This window comes from Echiichthys vipera (genome assembly GCF_963691815.1).
Source record: "Echiichthys vipera genome assembly, chromosome: 22".
Taxonomy (NCBI): Eukaryota; Metazoa; Chordata; class Actinopteri; order Perciformes; family Trachinidae; genus Echiichthys; species Echiichthys vipera.
In genome coordinates this window covers 15530122-15552480 of record NC_139847.1, presented here as the reverse complement: position 1 = coordinate 15552480, position 22359 = coordinate 15530122, and the positions used below count along the sequence as shown (strand labels likewise).

At 42.6% G+C, this 22359-nt stretch overlaps 2 protein-coding genes across 2 annotated transcripts; one reads left to right on the top strand and one right to left on the bottom strand.

The window, feature by feature from the left end:
- Positions 1 to 932: 932 nt before the first annotated feature.
- On the bottom strand, positions 933 to 5133 carry tada2b (transcriptional adaptor 2B). The gene is made up of 2 exons (XM_083936731.1): positions 4846 to 5133; positions 933 to 2279 (listed from the first exon to the last, which is right to left on the bottom strand). The coding sequence occupies exons 1-2, from the start codon at positions 5113 to 5115 to the stop codon at positions 1062 to 1064; spliced, it is 1488 nt and encodes a 495-aa protein (XP_083792857.1). The 5' UTR covers positions 5116 to 5133; the 3' UTR covers positions 933 to 1061.
- Positions 5134 to 5373: 240 nt separating this feature from the next.
- cfap184 (cilia and flagella associated protein 184) lies at positions 5374 to 8114 on the top strand (the record flags this gene model as incomplete). The annotated part of the gene is made up of 3 exons (XM_083936941.1): positions 5374 to 6078; positions 7348 to 7695; positions 7797 to 8114. 3 exons carry the CDS (start codon positions 5374 to 5376, stop codon positions 8112 to 8114), a joined length of 1371 nt encoding a protein of 456 aa, XP_083793067.1.
- Between the last annotated feature and the right edge of the window lie 14245 nt (positions 8115 to 22359).

Below are 22359 nucleotides of genomic sequence, written 5' to 3'. Positions count from 1 at the left end.
TGTACAGGGGGGTTGTTACTGGTCGCTCACACGGTCCTGATGAAGCAGATAAGTTGGGTTTTTAATTGTTAAACTCTTAATAAATAATACCTAAAGATGATTTTTTTTTAAACCTGGATTGTTTAGCATGGAAATGTAATGCTATAGAGAAATACTTGTTTTTACTATGAACACATAACACATTAACATAGATGATAATGATCCTTTAAATTTCGTTATTAAAGGATTGTGATCGAGGGGGATGCTGGAAGGTTTCACAGTTGAAAAACAAACTTGCCAGCATTCTCTGGTGGACAGATTGTGTAATGACACTGAACACTGTCTGTAAATGATCTTTTAATATTTTTTGGCATGTCTTGTTGCTTATCAGCTGACATATGTGCCAAGATATATCCTTGATAGGCCAACATTAGCAGATTTATCGGTCTAGGTCAATATCAACCTATATCTGTCGGACCCTGATACAAATTTCCTTCAGGCACTAGCAAAGGTTCAATTCAGGTTGAACCCTGCTGCTTCTTCTGCTTTTCCTTCCCTTGTAGGCAGTTCGACGGGATAAAAAGGCAGACAGCTGAGAGTTAACCGGAGATGCATGATCATTTCCAGGCAGTAAAGTCTTTAAAATGTTGGAAAAATCAAACAGCTTTCCCCTTCATTTCGGGATGAAATGGCTTTTGCCCTGTCAATATTTGAAATTTGAAACCTTCAATGAACCTGTTGCAATAACACTAAAGTATCTCTGCAACTATGTCATTCTTGATAGCATTTTAGTTCTCATTCATGTAGTGACAATATGGACACAAAGAACTCTGAGCCCACAAAGTTGTTTTTCACCCCTGTCCCTTTCCAAATGTAAAAATATAGGCTTATTTTGTAACCAGCCCTGGTATGAAAATATACTTTTTTTTTTTCTTTCAATGGAGCGTCCTCTTTCGTTACACTGTACATATTCACAAATTCACCTTTGAAAAAAATCCAGTAGTTTTGTCCTGCCTAGAGAGCTTATAGCAAATCAGCCATAGTGCTCATCAATGTATTCCTTCCCGACCAACGATTGTTCGCTACGAGGCGTCTCTGGATATCCAGCCACTTTCCGTGAGGAAGGTGAGAATGCGCTTCTTAAGGACCTTGTCCAGGTAGCTGGGCAGACGGCTCTTGGCCGGGATGCCTTGCCTTTTCTGCAGGTGATCTTTAATGATGATGGTTTTGACAGTCAAATAGCGTGCTGGGCTGAGGCTCAGAGAGTTACACAGCACCTTCTCCCTGTCTGACAGCAACTCAAAGCCCGTCAGGTTCTCGATGGCGGCAAACTCACCGTCTTTGCTCTCTTCTTTGATCCCACCTCCGACCCCCAACCCTCCAGCAATGCCTCCTCCCCCTCCAGCACCGACCCCAAGTCCCATCCCAGAGCCAAGCCCGCCCCCTCCTCCGCTGCCCCGTTTGGAAGTGACCACGCTTTTGTTCTCTTTGCGCTTCTCCCGTTTGTGGCGCGCCGCTTCATATTCTGCGGACTCTTCCAGGCGGGTGATGCCGTTGCGGCGGTAGCGCTGCAGCTCACGCACCTTGGCCCTTAGCATACGCTCTTTATGCATGTTCTCAAAGAAGTCTTCAAACTCCCGATGGGCCATGAACTGGCAGAGCCCCCGCAGTCTGACCCGCTGATCCTTCTCTTCCTTGGTTATCTTTCTTTTGGGCGTACTGGGAACAGGACCTGGTCCTGCTGCTGTCATAGAACCTGATCCAATTGTGCCAGTGCCAGTTCCCGCCCCACCCACACCACCAGCAGTGCCTGGGACTCCCAGCGCTCCTGGTTTCTCCTTCTCCTTGTCCTTGTCTTTCTTGTCTCGGCCCAGGAACGCAGGCACCAGGTTGTAATCTCGTGCAATGTTCTTACGTCTTTGGCGTTCTCTGAGCTTGCGCACATACATGTCCACGTGGGCACGTTTCATTTCAATTTCTACATCCTCATCGTCGTAGTTTACTGACAGCCCGCTGATGAGCTTTTCCGCGTCCTGGTCATATTCAATCTCATAGTCGTCACGTAGTGGCATGTAGCCCAGCTGCTGCTGCTCAGCCAGGCTAATATCCAGTGGAGGGAGCGGTGTGGTGAGACTAGGCGACAGTGGCCCCCCGCTTGGGCAGGTATGGTCCGTCACTCGGTTGGGAATGTTGTCAGGGATGCAGGCCTTACCCAGGTTTCCGTGGATGTACATGGTGACATAGTGTTCCATAACTTCCTGAGGAGTTCGGGATGCTCCAACGTGAGCGGCCATGTCCTCCTGAAAGACAGCACAACAGGAAATTGTTACTAATGAGTATAAGGTGCATTTCCGTTAGGGTGGAATACCCAGAAAAAGGCGGGTGTCCTGCTCTGAAATGTGAGTGGGATTTTCAAGGTAGAGTGTTTTCTTTCATGTCACTTGTACATACGCTGTGAATCATACGGGCCACCTTAAATAAAATATGACTATTCTGTATTTCTCACGCCTTTCCCCTATCGCTGATGATCCAAACCCATTCAGCGTGATACTTCACCTCCAGAGTCTCTGAAAACCCTCTGGTTCCTTTTTTTGTAATGGAAACACCGCGAGTGAGAGGACTTTTGAGAGGGCCTGCCCTGCAACTTTCCCAGAGGCTGAATTTTACCCTAATGGAAATGCACCTACAGTGGAAGAAATACAAAGGTATGCTGTTATTTACCGGATTATAAACCAGAGCAGAGCTGAACAAATCATCAAGATCATCTTGCAATGGTATCACATCAACAATAACTATGGTCAGGGATCACTGAAGTCCCCTTTTGACCCTGGAACTTTTCTGGAACCTTTTAAGGAACTCATTGTAGGCATTGGTGGTATCTATTTAGTCATACCTTCCTGACATTTCACTGGAGTATACGGTATATGGACAGTAATTTAGCTTTTTTTTTTAATTACAATAAATGTTAAGACTGAGGTGCTATCACTAAATTAATGCTGGTCCAACTAAAAGGTCAAGGTAGCCTGGTAACCAGGTGATTCTGATGAGCTCAAGTTTTATTTTTTTCTGGTCTTCTTCCCATTCAGACCAATTTCCAGCAGCTGGAGATCTGAAAGGCCAATTACAACTATCTCATGTGGGGCAGGTTTAGGACGATTACTTACAGAGGAGCGTCATTACTAAACGTAACTGGTGTTCTCTGATCAAACCGTCAAACTGGGTAGCGCTGATCAAATACCAAACAGGATTCTGCAACTGTATGGTCTATGTGTCACCTAAAATGTTTTATGAAACAGATTGTAGTGCACTGTTTAGCTATAATTGGAGATCACACCCATCTTCAAACTCAACCTTCATTTGGATCCTAACTACACACCTGTGATGTTTCCTTACTGTGTTTTGCATCGTTTTGGTTCTATCTGTCCTCAGATAGGCGTACGTACGCTTTTTTGAGAACACACCTGTAATGTTGAGCATTGCCCTCCCTTAAGTGTTAATGTGGAGACTAAAACAACTATGGATCCTGTTTAAAAAATAATCATGTAAAGATTCATAATTAATTAATAATGATGATTTGGGCGGCAGTAGCTCAGTCCAGTAGTAGCTCAGGTTCGAGTCCTTGTGTGCACCATGACTGGAGTGTGGACTGGTGGCTGGAGATGTGCCAGTTCATCTCCTGGGCACTGCCGAGGTGCTAGTGAGCAAGGCACCGAACCCCCAACTGCTCGGCACGCCCCCTCGCTCTGACATCTCTCCATTAATTGCATGTACATAGGTCCTGTTTGTGTATTTATCTTTAAAATGTCTTCTTCTTATAATAATTCTTAAACCAAACTGGTTACATTATGGGATGCAGTGATAAAAATGAAAATACACTATTTTCAGAAAGCTTGCATAGGTCTATGGAATGCCATGAATGTTATTAATTCAATTAAAGATGATTTATCTTGGTTTATAATGTATAAAAAACAAGAGTTACCTTCCACTAGGGCAACAGGTTACAACTACACAACCTACAGCCTAACTTAAGTTAGCGCTGGACAATAAAGGGCAAAAGCTTGTATTGCGATAAAGGTAATTTCATATCTCCATAACGATATACATCAAATATAGAGATATTCCCTGGTAATTTAAAAAATATCTATACGACGCAGTAAAGCCTATTTGTGTATATTCCTGTGCGAATTTAGCACGTACCAAATTAAAAATATTCATATTCATTCATATGCACTCAAAAATTTCCCATTTTCGGGAAAAATTTTTTAAAGTATGTGCTTATTGCTATCAATTTGGATGACATTATTGTGCATGACTATATCTAGATATGATTTCATCACAACATGATTATGCCAAAGTATTGCCATGCACTCAATTAAGTTCTATCAGTAGATCTGAGTTTGTTGTCACCACTTACATTTATATTATTTCCTCTCTCATGTTCCATCTGGAGTGCATGAGGATTTATGTGACATGGCTGTTGTAACAAGGCCTTTCCCATATTAATAAATACTCATCTGAAAATGTAAAGTAACTATGGAGTCTATGGAGTTTTGGGTACCATTGGAAAAGCTCCTGTCCTGAGGATGACATATCACTAATATAACGCCTGGCTGTGTCTTTGATATAAAATGTAACGTTGTATAAACATAATTGTGGGACTCAACTTAGTGAATGAGTTGACATCCCACCCGTATAACGCTATGCTCAGTCGTTCACAACAGTAGGGAAAGAGAATGGTTTGTCATAAAGGTCAATCTCGCTACTCCAACATTAACTTTCACTCTGGACACGTCAAACACAGCTCGTGTGAGCGTATGTGGTGTACCGCAGAGGTAAATTAAGTTAAGCAACTTCAAAGTAGCCTACCCAGTTTCCAAATCCATATTGCTCGATAGCATCGAGTAGCGACTGCTCTTCCCTGCTGGTCCATCCTCCCTCTGCCTCGGGACCCCAGAGAGTGAAGCGACCGCCGTCGACCTGCTGGTAGCCGTGCCATCTCCTGTGATTACCGATCTCTGCGCCCGCCGAGAAGCACTCCGGACACAGCTCGATATCGGGACAGTCGGTGCAGCGAAGCCGCAGGTTCGTAACATCTGCAAGGCAGTTAACGCAGTACTTCTTCCCCAGGTCGGCCATGTTGCCTGGTTCCTGCTTCTTGTTGTTGGAGGCAGAATTGCGCGCCTGCGCACTGCGAGCTTCGCAGCGCGACCTACTCACATCCTGCTCGTTAATATTAATGAGGAGAGGTCAGGGCGCCTCTGATTGGCTCTCGGTCCCAGTTTCCAGGACAACCGAAACAAAACGAACAGTTCCATTGACTAGAGGAGTGCACGAGCCCTGGCTACAGACAAATTAAATAGGTTAATACTTTTGGGTTTTCTTTGATTGAAAAAAATGGACAGAGAGACAGAAAATGAGGAGAAAAACGGTAGTGTGGTGCCAGAGGAGACCAGTTCTCCTATTACTGTTAATGGAATTGAACAGGAAGGTGTCCCAGATGAAGTGGTTGCTTCAGATCATGATGAAGAGAACTCTGAAAGTATGAAAGCCACTGAAGAGCCCCCTGGTGAAGGAGCAGCCGCCTCTGAGCCAGAAGAAGAAGAGGTTTTGGGTGACAGTGACATCACCACAATCGAAGACCTGGATGCGAAGATGAACAAAGTCAATGAACAGCCAATGTCCCACGACGACCTTGGACCTCCCAGATTGCATCTCGAGAGCCCGGAGAGACAGAACACCAGTCCTACACAGGAGGACGGTGAGGCTGAAGAAGAGGGATCCACTGCTGCTCCTGCAGACAAAGAAGACATCAGCCATGAATACATGCAGCTCCACCAGGAACTGTGTGAGGACAGAGATAAAGCCGGCCAACACCACAGCATGCTGCAGATGAAGCTGGTAGAGTTCTTCCGCAAAAAGGCCAGGGACAACGTCCAGCTGGACAGGGACATACCGGTGTCAGAGCAGCAGCAGCACCAGGAGTATGAGAAGTACATGAGCATCCTGACTGACCTGAAGCAGCAGCTCGACGCTGATTCAGAGACCGCTCAGCAGCAAGCAGAGGAGTGGAGGTTCAAGTCCCAAGAGAAACTGGACGAGGTTGGTCTCATTGTCGGGGCCTGTGCAGGTTTTACATTGTGCTAAAACTTTGCCTAAATAATTTCATAATTTTGAAGTTTGAAATGTTGGAAAGTGCACAAAGATTTGTTTAAAATATGTAAAGTGTAATACAATGCAAAACAACATAAAATAGAATACAAAACAATCAGTATTAGAACTTGAGTTCTAGGCAACAATTAGGGCTAACACTACTGAAGCATTCTTATAGGTTAGGCTTTTTAACGTGATATATAAGTCTCAATTAGGGATACTCAAAAAAGTCAGCACACGGAGAGAAAAAGCATATAAAGCACAATACAATGGATAAAGGAAAAGGGGGCAGTACTCAGAAACCAAACATTTAAATCAAATGCAGATTGTATTGAGACAGACAGATGCAGCAGAAATATCCCAGAGAGACAATTGCATTGAAGTTCAGATTTATTTCTTTTTTTATCTGGGGGTGTAAGAAGTGAGTTAACCTCTGAAGCTCCTCATCTATGCGTGAGGCTCCTGACTACATTAGCTGACACCAGAATAACACACCCACGTCTCCAAACGAACTGTTGGCAGTCAATTTGCATTGTGGGTATAATGCACATCCCAGGTTTTCATAAGAAGAATGTATGGAATAAAAATGATGATGGAAAAGACGTTGTGAGTCTGATGTGAATACACAGTTTATTTGACATCTGAACCGGTGGGGGAAAACAGCACTATCTTTAGCTTTTAACTGAAAACTCTGAAAACTCTGAATGACCCGACAGACATCCTGAACCCAGAATTTGAGAGGTTGCCTTCAGGCGGACGGTTCACATGCCAAATCACAGGCTACACTGGTACAAAACTATTTCATTTAAGTACCCAAATAAGGGGACCTCTACAGGGGCCCTATATGTGTTAATAATAATAATATAAATATATATATATATTTATATATCGCATTTCAAGCTACTCAAAGACACTTTACATAAAAAGAAATAAAATAAAATAGAAACAACACAGTAAAAATCACACATTAAAGGCCGTTCTAAGGAGGTGCGTTTTGGTTGGGGATTTAAACGTTGTCATGTTGGTGCAGTCACTGATGTGTTTGGGCAGAGCGTTCCAGAAGAAGGGGGCGGCGATGGAGAGGGCTCTGGTACAGGGCTTGGTCCTTAGTGGTGGAGGCAGGAGGTTGGCATCAGAGGAACAAAGTGACGAAGACGTGTTGAATGTGTGTTACTGTGTACTTATCAGTGGCTCAAACTGTCTCACCTTCGTCCTCAGGTGGAAAACGAATGGCAAGCGTTCATGGCACTGAAACAGGATGTAGCTGTGACTGTTCTAAGCCGACGCCTAGGTAAACAAGCTGCCCAGGCCAGAGTGGAGGCAACCTTGGCAACAGAGAAGCTTCTGCAACACGAGCTGACTCAGCTGCGCCACAAGCACATCAAGATGAGGATGAAGATTCACAGACTGGAGGCAGAGCTCCATGAAGGGGAAGAACATGCCCGGGACCCCCTACATCTCAAATTTGAGCAGCTGCAGGCTGAGAGGCTGGAGCTGAAAAAACAAACCGAAAAGCAAAATGAGGAATCTTTAAAGATACAGAAAAAGATCAGCGGTAGCTTGGAGGTAGGTTGAAGTTCCCACAGGTACAGATTACATTAAAGTAACAAACTTTGACTTCTAGTGATAAATAACTGAGTCAGAATTGTTTTCTTCTGCTTTATCAGCTCCTGTCCAACGTAAAGGAGAAACTGTCCTGGAGCCAAATGGAGGTCCGAGCCAAGCGAGAAGAGCTGGCTATGATGGAGGCCAAGGTGGCCAGGAAGAGGGACCTCCTTACCAGGGCTAGGCAAGCACGTAACGGCCTGCAGAGAGACAACATGAGGCTGAAGGAGCACCGTGGACTGCTGGGGAACCGGGTCTTGCTGCGGGACTTTGAGGACACCGTGGATGCCACAGACCAACTTGAGGAACAACTGGAGGTTCTGAAGTACCGGCAAGCAGAGATTGTTTTTAGGTGTGGCGGATGGAAGAAGGAGCCGTAGATGACTTAATGAATGAATTAATATATATCAGAACTGACATCTTAGATAGCTCATAGAGAGCTGTAGTTACGCTCAAAAACCATGGTCAGGGTTTGTCCGCTGAAATGTCTTAGAGCCAAATCACAGCTTGATCACCTAAGCTGACACAGTAACCGTTTTGAAAGACTGACACATCATATAGTCTGATCCTGGCATCTAATTAAGCAAGGAATGCCTGTCTTTCTGTCCGTGTCCTTCGCATATCTCGAGAACCTTTCATCCAGTCTACTTCACACTTACACACAGATTCATTGCAGATGTTGACGTTAGTGCAATGTGGACATGAGACACAGTCAATATAGAGCTGGACGATAAATCGACTGTATGAATTCATTCAAATTTATGATTTAAAATGAAAGTTTTTCACATTAACTTGGGTAATTACAGGACAGAACCCCCTGAGCTTCTGAAGTTTGTCGGTGTCAGGGCACACACACATCTTATGATTGACTGTCCTGTATGGCTGTGAGGCTAGGGGTGGGGGGGTGGGTTTACCTAGTTCCATCCGGCCTGAGTAATTAAGAGGCCGTCCGAGGACAGGTGTGGGAGAGTTGCGGAGAGGAGTGACCCTGAGTACCTCGTCTTTTTTTGTGAGATTACGTTTTATTTAAGTTTGGTCCGTGTGCTACATGTCTAAGATTAACTGGCAAATGGAGTCCGAACGTGACTGAGTGTCGGACCCCCGGGAGCGAGCTGACCAAGTGACGGGTGTTGAGGAGGCCGACGAAAAAGCAGGTGAGCCCACACACTTCACCCCCTAGCCTGGCAGCCCAATCGCTCCCCTCTGAAACGCATGAACGGGCAGCCAAGCCTCGGAAGCCCTAGACGTGAGTGTATGCCTATTTGAAAATAGTTATATACCTGGGGTTGTGTTGGCCGTGTCATAGTCCGAATGTGTTTTTGTTGGTTGCTCTGCACAGAACTGATACCCGCCCACTCGCTCGTATTCACAATCTGTGCGCCACCGGAGTTCACAAGGGGAGCTAGCTAGCGGGCAGCTGGCTAGTTAGCTAACTTTCTAATTCCGTATTCTAAAATGACAACATTCTCTAAAAGATTTTCCAGTTCTACTCCTTTATTCCAGACACGAAGTATCCTCTCTATTATCTAGCTAAACCGTCATCCCGTTTGTATTTTGGGTTTTTAGTCTATACACAATTTACTCCCAGTCTGTTTTAAAACAATACAATTCCCAAATCCACCATTACAGCAGTCAGCCAATAATCTGTATCCCACTTTCTTTAGCACAACCTTTTCTCAAATTTCCATTAGATTCTGACGTCCTCATTGTTGAACAGTTTAACAAGTCATATTAAGAACTGCACAAGTCTAAATTCTTTTAAAAAGCAAACCTTTTTTTTTTTTGTTGAACCAGTTTAGCAATGCACCATCATAATTATTGTGTCATAATTTATTCACCATTCATATTTAATACTTGATTAATCATGCCATTTCTCTCACTGTGTCACCTATTTTTATACTACTACATTGGTATTTTAAATGAATGTCTTACATTAGGAGGTACCTATGGGTTTTTTTTGGCTCCTGTTCATTTCAGTTTATTTTCCATTTTTCACTATATACTGTATTTATCATGTTCCCTTTTTACTGATCCATTATGTATTTTCTTATCTGCAATAAAGATCTATTCTAATATAGAAAATGCATATTTGCCATGTAAAGATAAAATGGAGTAATAGCAACCTTAAAATAAATATGAAAATAGAAAATGAACCCACTCTTCCTCTTTGTGTGTTGTAATTTCTCTTTCACTTCTCTTTCTGTAGTTTCTCTGTTATTGATAGACCGTCTGACCGCATGTACACATGCCCATTCAAAAAGGTGGTTATTTTACATATTGGTATGGGAGCTGTGTGGAGACAAACCCCCCTTTTCAGTATTTCGAGGAGAGCACCTCTAGAATGTTAAATGTAAGTCATTAAGCTTCTGTCTGGCTAGCTAGCTTATGCTCCAGGTGATGTCTGAACACACAAGGGAAGTTTGGTGTGCACATTTTTATTTTGAATCATTAATCCTTAATAATTTTTACTGTTAAATAAAAGCAAACGTATTTGAATTATTTCTATATCTCTTGTATTTAGGACTGGTCTTTCAGACCTCCAGTGCTGGAGTATGGTCTGGCTGTTGTTAACATTTTAAAATGGGTCGAGGTTTAAACCAATCACAGTCATCTTGGGCTCCCTGGATGGGGGCACACAAGGGTGTACCCCTGAGGCCACTGATCTTTCAATTGGACTGGAGTCATTAACTATCGGCATTAGAAATAATGCAAGGACATTTAAGCAAAAAAGACAGAATCGCTATTGTTTTAGAGCAGTCAGATAAGGCTAAAGGCTGTGTAACTGCCTGATAAAAAAAATGCTGGTTACTTAAACTCCACCTGGGAACTGTAATAGGTTAAATGTGCAGACATGGATCCATTTTGTGAGTGTTGACAGTCAAACTTCCACACAATTCTTGGAGCTCTTTAGGTGACACTCCAGTTATAGTCTGTTCATTATCAAAGGTGTAAGCCTGGAAGGAGATCATGCGCTTGTTCAGTCATGTATGACTACAATTCTGTCCGTAGCTGATCTTACACACCACTGGACCCATCAGCCTGATATTTTGTGACACGTGTATAACTGTGTGCTCAAGGACCTCTTGTAAGTGTGGTGCTTCAAAACATTTGAAAAAACTATTTTATCTACTGTTTTATATCATCATTGACTGCAGACTCCTCATTTGCCAATCAACAAGGCTAAAAACAAGCCTTACCTCGTCTGTTGCAGAACAAAAACTGACATTCATAGAAAAGTTTGGTTTTTCAAAGTATTTTCAAACCCGATATGTTATGATCCATCAGAGTTAGGTGTGAAGTGTCGCGGGGTCGGCATGTCCACTTTTGGCGCATGGTTGTATTAGGATGTAGGTTTTCCCCTGTCTCTCTCGTATCCTTTCTTTCATTGTATGTGACAAGCTAAAGCTAATGTGATAGGTATTTCTGTGCTCCTTCTATTTAAGTGTCTTAGTGGGGGAAAGGGAAGAGGTAAATTACTCCTTTACCTTTGCAGTAAGTGGAGCAGACAGGTTGGCACTTCCTCATTAAGAAGAGGTTTGTTTCATGAGGTGTAACATGGATCTCTCGCTTTTGCTTTGATGAGGTGTCACAGAGTCCAACTTTGCTATCTGTCATTAATGAACCTCTTAAAAGTCTTCTGATTCATACTTAATGGGGAGTGCAATGTACTAGTTCCTAAAGGTGCAGCGTTTGTCTCAGACTGGAGCCATTTGGTAGAAACTTTAACTAACCAAATGTGTTCATGGTGTAACAGCGTATCAGCTCTTGTCATTATAACCAGGTTTCATTCATGCCATTAAAGGTTGCCCTCTATGAGGAGCACAAATCAGACTGTAAAAATAGTTGTATGCTGTCTTCTGTGGCTCTGGAGGAGCCTTGTCAAGAATATAAGCAAGATGACGTCACTGTTACTTGAAATTTATAGCAGACAGCCTGTTTTACAAACTGGCGTTGAGGAGCAAAGGATCAAATATTCATTCATTCATCTTCAACCGCTTGTCCCTGTCGGGGTCGCGGGGGGCTGGAGCCAATCCCAGCTGACATCGGGTGTGAGGTGGGGTCCACCCTGGACAGGACGCCAGTCTATCGCAGGGCACATAGAGACACACAGAGAAAGACAACCATTCACACCTATGTTTTACAGTATTAAATTAACTGCAAAAACGATTCTATCTTGCATTTTCTTTTCTTTCACGTAAGCGACCCGCAGCCTGTTTCTCACACTGTCAATAATTGCAGTTTATTGTGAGAAAGTAGTGACTTTCAGCCACTCTATTCCACCATGGATGTGTTATTACAAAATGGCGCCTATTCAATTCAATGAGAATTGCTCGCCTGGCGCAAATGCGAGATGATGATGACATGAGAGGCGACCGCTCGCTGAAAACAACAGTGGCAGCTCTAAAGAGTCTAGTACAGATACTACAGTAGCATCAGTTTTATTAGAACTAAAGAGTATTTCTTCATTGACAGCTGAGAAAGGCACTGAAGGCTTTTCTAGATAATAAATATGTTTTCTCTCTTCTTCCGATTGACTTTGGCGAGAGTTTGACAAACATCCAATGGTTCATCCAATCACCTGCCAGGTATGTTTCGAAAGTGCATGCCCTTTCTCCAGTCAGTTTCCAATGAGGCCTTCTCAGATGGTTCTGTGTAACAGGTTGTGGGGCCGTATCCAGTTGTTTGCATCCACGTGTTAAATTAGATCAGATATTTGTGTTATCAAGACAAGGGGGTCATTTTTGCAGTGCTTTGATATAGATGAGGTACCCTATCTTTGCAAAAATATATTTGCTTGACAATCTCACCTCAAGATCAGTGTAGTAGTTACTAGAGCTGTCAATCACATTATCTTTATCAGCAGATGGAGCTTTGCTCCTTTCTGATCTCACAGTTCTTTTTTTTAACTAATTGCAATGTTGTATTCGTGGTGCAGCTGTTGTATAAATGTACAAGTTAATAGTTGTTTGATAGAGAGTTTTAATACTTGAATGATTTTTGCATATTCATGGAGGCTTATGTAGCTCAGTAGAATTAAAATATATTAAATCTAAAAACTGCACTTTCACCTGTGATGTCTTACTTTGAAAACACTGCCATGCAAAGTCTAATACCCATTTCCCTCATCGCTCCTATCCTTATTTCAATCACTTTCCCGCGTGTCTTTCCTCTTCAAAGTTTGACTAGGAACACATGAGCACATAAGCAGTCATCCTTGGGGATGAAGCAGCAGACAGAGCTGTACATTTGTTTACCAGTGACTCTTGAACAACTTCTCTCTAAACCCAACCATATAAAAGTAGACGAATGGCTGATGGAAAGCACATACAAATTAATGAAGGGCAACACGGAGAAAAATAAACCTGACATCAAAGCTGGTCTGTAATGGAAGAAAGGTCGAGAGTGAGTGGGTGGACACAGATTGTTTGAAAGTTGTTATTTTTCACACAGAGTAGGAGACAACTTATTCAAGGCTGTTCAATTATTCATGCTTGGGGATGTTCTCTGAGCCCTTTCCCTTTTCCTCCAACTAACAAGACCTTCACATTTTTACCAAGAGGATGTTTGTTTTCATGAGAATCAGAATCAGAGCAGGAAAAACAGCTCACTAAAGGATCAGATGATGGCAGTCAGACAGTTAGGGTGCAGACCACCAGCAGGGGGCATTCAAACACATTTTGAAGAATGAACTTGGAGTGGTTTAGCTGATATTAGATTTGACAGGAAGCTGATGACACCCAACTTACTCTGACTTTTCCCCAGTCCGACACACTCGCAGCATCTCTGTCTGACTGACTTTTCTCAATGGATGTCCACACACCACCTGAAACTCAGCCTAGACAAGACAGAGTTGCTTTTTCTTCCAGAAAAAGGCTCTCCCACCCAAGACCTTACCATCACCCTTGGCAACTCTGTGGTAGCCCCCACAGAGCCTGCAAGGAACCTGGGTGTGACACTTGAAGAACAACTCTCCCTTACCGCCAACATTGCTGCAACAACCAGATCGTGCACAACATCAGGAGGATACGTCTTCTTCTGACCCAGAAGGCAGCGCAAGTTCTGGTCCAGGCTCTTGTCATCTCATGCCTTGACTACTGTAACCTCCTGGCTGGTCTCCCGGCCTGTGCCATCTGACCCCTGCAGCTCTTCCAATTGCAGCGGCCTGACTGGTCTTCAACTTCTCTCACACTACACCGCTCCTCTGCTCCCTTCACTGGCTTCCTGTAGCTGCTCGCATCCATTTCAAGACACTAGCACTTGCTTATCATGCTACTAACAGATCAGGCCTAGCTTACATCCAGTACATGATTAAACCGTACACTCCAGCCCGCCCTCTCCGCTCTGCATCGGCAAATCAGCTTGCCTCACCCTCGCAGAGAGGAACACAGAGCCACTCGACTAAGGCTATGGCTATGGCCGTTTGCTGTCCTGGCTCCAAAATGGTGGAACAAGCTCCCCAAGCTCTGCAAGAAGATTTATTTTTTTTAAGAAGCACTTATATGTAGCACTCTATAGATCGGCTTATTTGAAGCTACCGCACTTACTTAATAACTTGCTCTTCTGATTTGTACCCTAATTGTTGAATGCACTTTGGACAAGAGCGTCAGCTAAATTGAATGAAATGTAACAGGAGAAATACATACAATACACAACAGAGTCTTTCATAGTGTTGGTGACACCCAAAGGATGTGCACAGCACAGAAAAAAAGACTTTCATTCATCATTTTCTTCTTTCTCTGAGATGCATAAGAGATTCAGTATGGCAGAAAGAGACCCTGTCACCACCACTCACTGTACAGCCTGTCATTTGGATTTTGTGATGCAGGAGAGGAGGCCTACTCTAGTATGGATGTTAAATGCAAAATTATGTACACACTTAAAATTCATCTCATCTTTGTCTTGCACATAAATAAACTAAACTCACAGCAGCAAAGAACATGCAGGTTCAAATTAAACGTATGAGAAAAGATAATACATTATTCATAGAAACCATCTGAGAGTTTGCAGAAAACATTTCAGTGTGCATTGAAGATGTCCCAAGATAATCCAGGCATATTTTAATGCATGGGTAAAATCATTTAAAATAAAGCCGATCATAATCTGATCCTTGCTCTTGCTGTTCTGTCTGAGCCTGCTGGTGTTTATACCAGCCAGCCTCTACAGTGCAGCATTTCACTGTCAGAGTGCAAATATAAAAAATGAGTTTGGCCTCACCATTGATTGACTCTGAGTTTGGACACTGAGGTTGGCAAAATACACAGCGTGTCTAAGATTTCACACGAATTATTAGCAAAGAGCAGTACATAAAACTTTGAGATAGCAACTTTTCATGTTCAGCTGAAGCTGACTGACACTTCGATGTTTGGCACTTCTATGCGCCGCTCCTCCAGTCTGGATGTCCAAGTGACCCCAAATGGACCCCGCAGGTTGTGCCATCTGTGCATGGATGTGCGTATGAATGATTAAATTCTTAAGTTCAACATATTCTCATCAAGAAGTGTGTTTGATATATTTTGTGAAACAGGATGTTCTATGTGTAACTTCCCCCCTGGTCTGAGCCTAACCCACTGCATAATTTTGAAAAATTCGACAACACAAACAATAGTGTGCAAGGGGCTCAGAGGGAGGGAGAGAGGGGGGACTGGGAAGGAGGACTGCCCACCTTACATAAGAGGGTGTTAATATTTTTTGATGACACAGAAACGTCCCAACCGACACTCTATCTCCACACTGGACTTGCAAGGTTAGGGCTAAATTAAAGCAGTAGGTGGCTTGTTGAGCCATTTTCAACCCATGAACTGCAGGTTATTATAAATGTGATTGTTGTTGATGATGACGTGTTTCATCACAGTAGAGTCATATCATTTGGTTTACAGTTTGAAAAACAAGTTTACGTGTGCTGTACCTCTTTGCTGCCATAAAATAAATTCAAAACGACTCGGTTAGGATTAGAAAAAAGGTCGTAAATTTTGCCTTAGTTTTGCTTAGTTCTTACTTCTGGGACACGAAAACGAGCCCCCCAGGTGAAAGTCCAAACCATCCACCATCCCGACACTCATCCCTGTGCAGGGTTAAGTGGTCTTTTACTATGTCCCCAGATTTCCTTCTTTGCTTCGGATATCAATATGTGGATTTCGTATAAATTACAGTGAATTAACTTTCTTGGTTATATGTATGAACAGTGAATGAGGACAGCCAGATATTACACCCTGATGAGCAGATGACACCTTGCATGGCAACCTCTGCCATCAAAGTATGAATGTGTGTGAATTGGTGAATGTAGACAGTAGTGTAAAACGCACCCTGAGTGGTCAGAAGACTAGGAAGGTGCTATATAAGTACAGTACAAGTTTATTTACCAAGTCCATATCAGATCATTCTCTCAGTGACGTTAATTTGGTGAGTAACTTGATAACAGACTGTACATGTATCTGTTGTACGGTTAAAGTGCTCTCTGTACAATTGCGAGTGTTTCTGTAGTTCCAACAACAGGGGCGTGTTTAGGGCAGAGTCTAGTCTGCCTTTTCTTCAAGGATATAAGGAGTTAAACAAAACGCAAAACACATAGCACATAACATGTCCCAGAACACAGGAGATACATACACCAAACACAACATACACCAACATATGATAGAGTGAACTCAGATTGTCTAACCTTAGAGATGTGTTTAATGTATTGTGGGATGCAGAGATATTTAGGTAAGCATAACTTGCGTTTGGACTCAAGTCATGTTGTCGCATGCATTAGATGGGTAAGCAAATATCATATTATTTATAATCTTGTGTGTCCAGCATGAGTTTAAATAGTCCTTCAGGAAGACAGGAAGGCAATATAGGGGTAGATTTTGAGGGGGGCGTGTTCCCGTCCAGTGGCTGATTGAGGGGGTCGGCTAGGCTACTGTTTGTTTGGGCCCCCACATTATTATTTATCAGAAAAAAAACCTGCTAGAACAGAAGAAGAGTCCACAGCCTTGAAAATCCTGTCAATTTAGAAACTTTCTACAATAGATCTTGGTCCCGTTGTTCTGACATTATACTAGTAACAGTGAGTGGGGTATCATTTGACAACAAAACTGACCTTATGAACCCCGCCACATGATGGCAGCTGGTAAATGTGTCCCATATCTATCCAATTAGTGACCTAATTTTTTAAAAGTTTCTCAGAGCCCCAATAGGAGGCAAGTTTTTTTCCCAATGAGGTAAATTAAAAAAATGTAAAAAAGTCTGGCTATTCCGGGGCCCCTGCACACCTGGGGCCCCTAGGCTGCAGCCAGCCTGTGCATTAATCCGCCCTCTGCATGCGCCTCCTTAAACTCTTCCCCTATGGTGTGTGTGTATAATAAACATATACAGCTATTTTGACAAACTGCTAACGCAACTCATAGAGAAAACAATGCCTCCGGTGAAGTGGGGGGTGGCAGTAAGGTTGCAGCCTGCCATAAAACGGGAAGAAGATGATGCAACTATGCAAAGTCAAAGCAGCAAGAACTGTGACATTTTCACCCTCAATTGGTGCAGAAAAGATACAAAGATATAAATAATTGGTGGGGGGAGGGCGGGTCAGCAGAATGCAGGAGATGAAGCGTTTGATGCACAAAATTTTCGTTAGGGAGGACTCCCACACCAGCAGTGAGCAGTGATTGTACCTAAAGGCATCCCCATGTCAGTGTGCTTGTGAGTGGATATTTCAAAGGAGAATATCAGTTTCTGATTTAACTGAGACCGAAATTGTTTGCAGATACAGCACACACAACACTGACATACAGTATAACCTAAATGTTGATGTGAAAAACTGCCTGTATCCAGCAAACATGAAGAAATATTAGCATTCATTTGGAGATGATCACCAGATACATAGTGAGTACTTTTTTTGCTGAACAAATGTAGAACAGAAAACCAAAGCAGTGAGCTAAAAGAGGCTAAAAAGCAGAGTGGCTGACAGATCTTTCTCTCTTTGAATATAACAAATGTTGATAGATTGCGCTTTCATGGTCTCTTTCATTTCCCATAAACATCTTGAATCCCAAGAGAAGGACATGAAGGAAGCTAGTAAGTTATTCATCCATAAATGGTTGCATGTGCATATGGTGCTAAACTGATTTCTACATCTATAAATAACACACTTATTCATGTGAGATGTGAGAGTTCTATTGTGAACTTCTGAGAGAATGCTGCAAAGTCAGAGATACATTTTGAAATGTGCATCTCCACAGCATGACTCCTTAGCAAACTAAATATAGTAAATATTTCATCGCCCATCATTGAGGAGCGCCAGTGGCATCGTCCTGTGTGTGTGAGAGAGAGAGAGAGAGAGAGAGAGAAAGAGAGAGAGAGAGAGAGAGAGAGAGAGAGAGAGAGAGAGAGAGAGAGAGAGAGAGAGAGAGAGAGAGAGAGAGAGAGAGAGAGAGAGAGAGAGAGAGAGAGAGAGAGAGAGAGACACATCGAGCTTGCCTCGCAGCATCTGAGCGTAGCGATAGCTCATTGGGAGGCAATCCTTGGACAGCGGAAGTCTATAGCTTGTTAGCATGAGGTTGCTGAACATAACTTTGCTCATCATGAAATTTTTACAAATAATTGGATGTTATTAAGATTAATGTGCTTTGGTTTTTACAGAGCCGCAGGGGAACTACAAAATACATTCTCAACAGCTCTTTAATGATGATAGTTATGATGGTATTGGCGTGATTAACTGATTGATCAGCTGATTAACTCATTAACTCACATCTTACCCATTGGTACCGATAATTCTGTACAATCTTTACCAAATTGTGCTCTCGTGATATGCAGTTTAACTTTAATTGTAGCCTATGTTTCACTCTCATTACTGTTATTTGCCCACGTAGGCCTACACTGCCTGTACACTGCAGACTGTAATATACCTAATAACGAATCAACCCCAAAACCTTCCATATGGTGTTCCTTTGAATAAAATCCTACCCACTGCAGACGTTACCTGTATAGTGTCCTTTTTCCAGATTCAGACCAGGTTAATGTTATAGAAATATGTAGGTTCACGCAGAACATGAGGAAATGCAGGAAACATATATTAATATTAGACAGGAGGACAAAAATGTACTTGTTTTGCAAAAGTTCTGTTGTTTTTGCAAGACCTTGTCCAATTGTGTATGAAAAATACTACTGGCCATCAAAAGCAGCTGTATACCGTAAGTAAAACCCGTCAAATAAATTTAGGTGGAAGAGAACAAAACATTTTATTAAAAATGTTATTGACAAAACATAACAGAGCATACAAAAATTGCGAAAGATGGCTAAAGTTGCCTTTTTTTCCTCACGTCTGTATTTGTTTTCCTCCCTCTCCCTTCTGGGGTTCTGTAGAAAGTTCCTTATTTAGTGGTTAGTGGAGTATGTGGACAGTAAACTGCTGATGGCCAACAATCTCTTTCTGATCCGAAGATGAAAAAGACTGTTCAATACACTCTTTGCAAGCTTCTGTGTCTCGTCATTTTCATGGCCAGTCTGAATTCTCTGGGTGAGCACAAACACGAACATTTGTACAAATGCAGTGTTCATTGTCTACTTAATTGCGACCGTAGTTGGCTTTCATGTTGGGTCTGTTGTTCAGGTTAGAAAAAGATTACATTAAGCCTCGCTGTAGGCTCCACACTGTGTTCCTGCAGCCACACACACACACACACACGCACACACGCACGCACACACGCACGCACACACACGCACACACACGCATGCACACACTCATGCACACACACACACACGCACACGCACATACACACACGCGCGCACACACACACACACACACACACACACACACACACACACACACACACACACACACACACACACACACACTTACACTGTGGTATGAAATATTTAAATGCAAGCTCCAGTTCAGAAGGTGCAATTACAGGCAATGTGCTGGCAATAGAGGTCATGGACGTTGCCATCATCTGCCCTTCCTCACTTGTGCATGAAAACATGCAAGGCAGGAAATTACTGAGCCCCTCTGGCTCCACATTGTAGGGGAAAAAAAATGTGATATGTAAATCTGACGGATTTTTTGTTTTTCTACACAGCAGCAAATGGAGTAGACAATTCTGCTAATGCAGCTCCCCAGGCATTTACGCTTTTATTTTTCTAATTTTGACAATATGACTTGTGACAACACACAGCTACGGTCCTAATGAATATGTCTGTTGGTACTTTTTCCAAATTGTTATGTTATGGTTTATAGTTGTTTGGAAGATTAAGCTAAGCTAATGTCAGCTGGTATTGTCGCCAAGGGTAACATTCGTGGGCTGAATGGACGTAAACAGAGCGTGATCAAGCTGTATAAAATATATTGTGTATAGAATGAGAACCCATAAGAGCTTTTGAGGATCTAAAATTTCTAATATGATTCCAACAGCTTATTGGTACAAAGCAATGTGCATATGACAAAGGATAAACATATTATACAGACAGACAGTAACACATGGTGACGTGCCATTCCAAAAAGAGCTACAGTATATTATAACACTTAATAACCGTAGTTTAGTTTGGATAAACGATAACCTATAATAAACACTAACAGGTTTGAGTTTTTATCAAAATTGGAAACCCTTCTTTAAAAAAGTATTTCTCTCAGTATAAACCATAGAGATTATGCTTTTCTAAAAGGGTTTTCACCACAAACGCTGTTACTTTTAAGGGCCTGTGTTTATTAAGCCTTATTTTTTTGCTCCTCACTCATGCTGCAGTTGCATTTATTCAGCAAATATCAACTAAATAAATCAACAGGTTCTTCTGTATGCATGGTGCACTTTTTTACCTGAAGGTCACAGAATTTGTTGTGTGAGACCGGCAGTGGGGCTTCAGCAGACCGAGCCATCATCCTTCTCGCCGTTTTTAACGGACGGCATCAAACCACTCCAATCCTGGCCTCACTTCACTGGATTCCTCTTCATTTTAGAATTGATTTTAAGATTTTACTGATTACTTTAAACGCTCCTTAGGGTTCATCCCCCCGACTAGTATATATAATAGAAATGCTGACCCCATATGAGCCTATTTGCAGCGTTAGATCCTCGGGCAGGGCCCTTCTAACAGTTCCAAAGTCGAGGCTCAGAACCAAAGGGGATCGTACCTTCTCCATCAGAGCCCTTCGGCTTTGGAACGACCTGCCTGAGGAGATACGGCTTGCTGAATCAGTGACTTCCATTTAAATCACTTTAAATGCTTTAACACACAGTTATAGACTTGCTTTTATGTGATGTAGTCTTTTTATCGTCTTTTTTATCATCTTTGTATCCTATTATCTGTTAATTTCATGTTAGTTTCACTTTTTTTACTGTCCTTTAAAGATGTGCTTTCTTTTATTTTACTATTACAAAAGATGTGTAGATACTCTACATGTATAAAGATTAGATTGCTATGTGCTTTTGCTTTGTCCGTCAAGGCATTTTGTAAACTTTTATTTTTAAAGGTGCTATACAAATAAAGTTTATGATATATAATTTTGTTATCAAAAATGCCACAAGTTTCATGATGTGTGAAAGAAACTTGTTTAAGGGACCCCAGACTGATGGTTAGGTCATTAGATGCATTAACATTTTAGGATGGACTTGCTACTTATTGACGGTTAAAATGATCTGATTATGAGTTCTTCCTAGTACTTAAACTTATAAAACAGCTATGATGATGGTGATGACATACGATGATTTTCACCATGAGCATGCTGATGAACACATGTGAAAGTAATCGAGTTCAGCAGACAAACTTTCTTATTTTACTTAGATTAACGAGACTAAATCTGCATTGAATGCATCTATATATGTGTAAATTGTATGATGAGAGCGTTACCTAAGGTTTTAGAATTTCACAGTGTTTTGACTATCATATTTTGCTTCGTCGGCACGGTGGTGTGGTTGTTAGCATAGGTTCGAATCCCAGCGGGGGGCCCTTCTGTGTGGAGTTTGCATGTTCTCCCCGATACTGCGTGGGTTTTCTGCGGGTTCTCCGGCTTCCTCCCACAATCCAAAGACATGCAGGTGTTAGGTTCATTGATGACTCTAAATTGTCCGTAGGTGTGAATGTGAGTGTGAATGGTTGTCTGTCTCTGTTTGTCTCTATGTGCCCTGTGATAAACTGGCGTCCTGTCCAGGGTGTACCCCGCCTCGCGCCCGATGTCAGCTGGCATCAGCTCCAGCCCCCCCGCGACCCCGATAGGGACAAGCGGTTAAAGATGGATGGATATTTTCCTTCGTTGATTGTGTCAAAGCAACTGGAGAAAACTGGAAGCCCACTTCTAAACTTCAGCTCCTGGCTCCACACACAGATAATCAGTTGCAGACGCCTGAACATGTGTTTTAACTGATTTGAAATAGAGAGCGTCATATGTTACAGCACATTCCTCGTGTGGGGACGCTTCAGTCGTAGGGTGCTGCAGCTGTAGGACAGTAGATGGCACCGCTGCGCCGTCCTGTGGCTCCCGTTTGGCACAGAGACGGGTCCACGTTTGTTCCCACTGTCTGCCTTCGCTCTAGTTCCTCTCCCTCCTCCCCTCACTCTCTTTCTCTCTCAGCTTACAGTATACACCTATCTATCTTCCACAAGCATCAGCAGTCTCTATCAGTCTCCGCGATACTGAGCGCTACTACAGCGCAAAAC